We start from the raw sequence: 3337 nt of genomic DNA, 5'->3' as shown, positions 1-3337 counted from the left end.
AAAAGGTGTATCCCATTCAACATGCATCCCACTACCAAACCATACACACCAACCCTCTCTACCACACAAAAAGGACCACGTCAGCAGAGGCACCCACATAGTCCCACGCGTCATGATTTTAGTAGGTGACGAATAGAGGCACACCATAAGGGCATAAACCCTCCTACCTGGTAGCCCCTTCCCTGCTCCAGATTATGCTACCAACCTGGAAATTCAACTGGAAGATTGTGCGCCCCACAAATCTCATCTACTTTTAAATTACGTATTTGTGTAGAAATCCAACATTAACAAAAAAAAAAAATTCTTTTTCCAAAAGTAAATTAATAGTAGTAAATTGATAAGACTAACAAAGAAAAAGAAATAAAGCACTGAACCTTTTTTTAATTATTATTATTATTATTTCCATCCCAAAAACCTCTCCAACAGGATCAACACCCCCCCCCCTCTCCCCCGGGGGAAAAAATTTATGAGAACCCTAACCCCAATCCGAGCTTTTATACTTTCATTATTAACAACCCACTACCGGAAAAAATGTCATCACCTGAGCGAAACAGAACGACACCGTTGAAGAAGAAAAACCGTCACACTCACACGGCCAGCTTGCCAGAGTTCTGGTTCACAAAAGATCCCAAATCCCATCCCCTCAAAAATGCGGTCCTCAAAATGCGTCTCCATGCTCTCTCCAACTCCGCTTCCGCCTCCGAGACCGAACCCGAGTCCGAGTCCGATTCCCAAGCCCGCCCGCCGCAGCGTCTTTCTTCCGCTGCTCGCTCCTGCCCGGATTTTACTGCCCGACTCTCCGACGAGCTGTTGATGAACATCTTCTCCAAGCTTCAGAATAGTCAGCTCGTCTCCAACACGCTGGTTTGCAAGAGATGGTGCAGGCTGAATGGGAAGCTGGTGAGGTCGGTGAAGATTTTGGAATGGGATTTCATCGAGTCGGGTCGGGTCATTTTTAGGTTCCCGAATTTAATTGACGTTGATATTGTTCAAGCTTGCGTGAAGTCTTGTCGGAATTCTGGGATTTTGTTGAGTAATAAATTGGTTTCGGTTCATTTGGATTCGGCTAGGGTTTCGGGACGAGGGTTTTTGAAGAAAGGGGATTTTTTGGATCCCCAAGTGATTGATAGAGGGGTTAGGGCACTGGCTGAAGGGTGTGGGAATTTGAGGAGGGTTGTTTTAATTAACGTTAGTGAAGAAGGGTTGAATTATGTAGCTGAGGAATGCGAAACGTTGCAGGAAATGGAACTGCACAACTGCGATGATTTTGCACTGAAAGGGGTTTCTGGGTGCAAGAATTTGCAGATATTGAGACTGATTGGTTGCGTTGATGGGTTTTATGAATCATTGATATCGGATATTGGGCTAACGATTTTAGCTCAAGGCTGTAGACGGCTAGTTAAGCTTGAGCTAGTGGGTTGCGAGGGGAGTTATGATGGGATTAAGGCGATAGGGCAGTGTTGCTTCATGTTAGAGGGGGGATGGTTGGCGGCTTTATCATATTGTGGGAATTTGAAAACTTTGAAGCTTCAATCTTTTAAGAGCATTGATGCGAGTCCAGGGCCAGATGAGCATTTGGGGTCTTGTCCTACTCTTGAAGAGTTGCATTTAAAGAAGGGCCAGTTGCGTGATAAGCAGGGTGCAAGAGCATTGTTCTTGGTGTGTCAAGCTGTTAGGGAGCTTGTTTTTGAGGATTGTTGGGGATTGGATGACAGTACATTTGCTGCAACAAGTATTTGTAGGTATGACCGTGTCAATGTTCTGCTTCTTGTGATGCTAATGGAAGTTGAACTTGTACCTTTTCATCTCTTTAGAATATGTTAATGCTGAGTGAAAGTCAAGTTAATGTTGGTATGGTCTGATTCAACTGTTTCTTTATCTGCACTATCAATAGTTTTAATGATCCAAAAGATATTACATTAAGAAAAGAAGTTTTTTGGGTGGCTTCTTACTTTCCACCTTTTGTTGAGGGTGGGTGCAAGCAATAATATGAGTGGGCCGTAAGATATTTATTTTGCTTTTGCTCTTAACTTTCTGTGTTTTGGTTGAGGTATCGAGTAATCTTTGTTCTTGGCAGTATGAGATTTGCAAATTAACTCCCTGACCAAAATTTAGCTGAAAATATGACAGTGTTCATTTGCATCATTGAAGGATCATATCCTCTTGATGTTAAGTTCACTTTACAATTAGACATCATATTTTGGTCTAAATTTTGGATCCATCGTCATCATAATTGGAAAAGGCTGATACTTTTTGGCGTAGCAATGACTTGTCTGATTGTCTGTCTGTCTGCAAATATGATCTATTTAGAAGAATCTGGTTTGGTAAATAAGACTTTCTGGGTACTGATTGATGTTTTGTTTTTGTTTCGTTTCGTTTGTAGGAGTATAAGATTCCTTTCTTTAGAAGGATGCTCATTGCTTACTACAGAAGGTTTAGAATCGATAATCCTCTCTTGGAAGCACTTAACAAGGCTTAGAGTAGTTTCTTGCAACAATATAAAGGACAGTGATATCACCCCAGAACTGGCAACCTTGTTTTCTGTTCTTAAAGAGTTGAAGTGGCGGCCCGATTCCCTGTCTCTCTTGGCATCAGGTCTTGCAGGGACAGGAGTGGGACGGAATGGTGGTAGATCCTTCAGATTGTAATGAAGGGCAGGCTTGACAGTTGATGCTGATCAACTGAGTTTGTTCTTAATATATACTTTAGATGACTCGGGATGGAATCGGCGGAAGTCTTAATATACAGAGTTTGACAGTTTTACGTCTTCAGATAAACTGTCTTCTTTTCCTATGAATGTATCATCTCTTCAACTTACAGAGACAATTAGGCATTTTAGGTTTATTGATTTCATTGACCCTGTATGTATGCCGCGTTACCTGTTTGCCCAAACTATACAGCTGACTCTCTCTCACTGTACTTTAGTTGATCTGTAACCTTGACTTTCTGTAACAGAAGCTTAGCTGTATTGACTAATTGTACTCAGTTCCTTGGAAAAGAATAAACGAACGTTACACTTCAATTTATACATTTTTAATCCTTCCATGTTTGATATACATATAATTGCAAGCAGATGTTTCATCTCCACGAGACATTCAATGAGCTTATTTCTCTTCAATGTAAGATGCCGATTTTTGCCTGATATTTCATTTTTGCTTGCATGTAACTGTAGTATGCCGACTTCAAACTAGGTTGTGGGTTTGTGCATTGATTGAATTATTCAAACATCAGAAGAGCAGTTTACATGGATTTTACTTCATTAGGACCTCAAAGCATAGAGAAGGTAGTAATCTGCAAGTGGAAGGGAATGATTTGTCATTCTCTGGAAAACATTTTT

At 41.1% G+C, this 3337-nt stretch overlaps 1 protein-coding gene across 1 annotated transcript; it reads left to right on the top strand.

The window, feature by feature from the left end:
• The first annotated feature begins 385 nt into the window (after positions 1-385).
• LOC113731746 (F-box protein At5g51370-like) lies at positions 386-3026 on the top strand. Its single transcript, XM_027257157.2, has 2 exons — positions 386-1742; positions 2384-3026. The coding sequence occupies exons 1-2, from the start codon at positions 532-534 to the stop codon at positions 2646-2648; spliced, it is 1476 nt and encodes a 491-aa protein (XP_027112958.1). The 5' UTR covers positions 386-531; the 3' UTR covers positions 2649-3026.
• The last annotated feature ends 311 nt before the right edge of the window (positions 3027-3337 follow it).

This window comes from Coffea arabica, chromosome 2e, assembly GCF_036785885.1.
Source record: "Coffea arabica cultivar ET-39 chromosome 2e, Coffea Arabica ET-39 HiFi, whole genome shotgun sequence".
Taxonomy (NCBI): Eukaryota; Viridiplantae; Streptophyta; class Magnoliopsida; order Gentianales; family Rubiaceae; genus Coffea; species Coffea arabica.
This window is presented reverse-complemented; position numbering and strand designations above follow the sequence as displayed.

What these genes read in the sequence shown, in the direction of transcription:
- LOC113731746 (XM_027257157.2), top strand. Translation starts at nt 532, where the DNA reads ATGTCATCACCTGAGCGAAACAGAACGACACCGTTGAAGAAGAAAAAC. An exon ending in GCTGCAACAAGTATTTGTAG is followed by an intron (nt 1,743 to 2,383) that starts GTATGACCGTGT and finishes TTTCGTTTGTAG; the next exon opens with GAGTATAAGATTCCTTTCTT.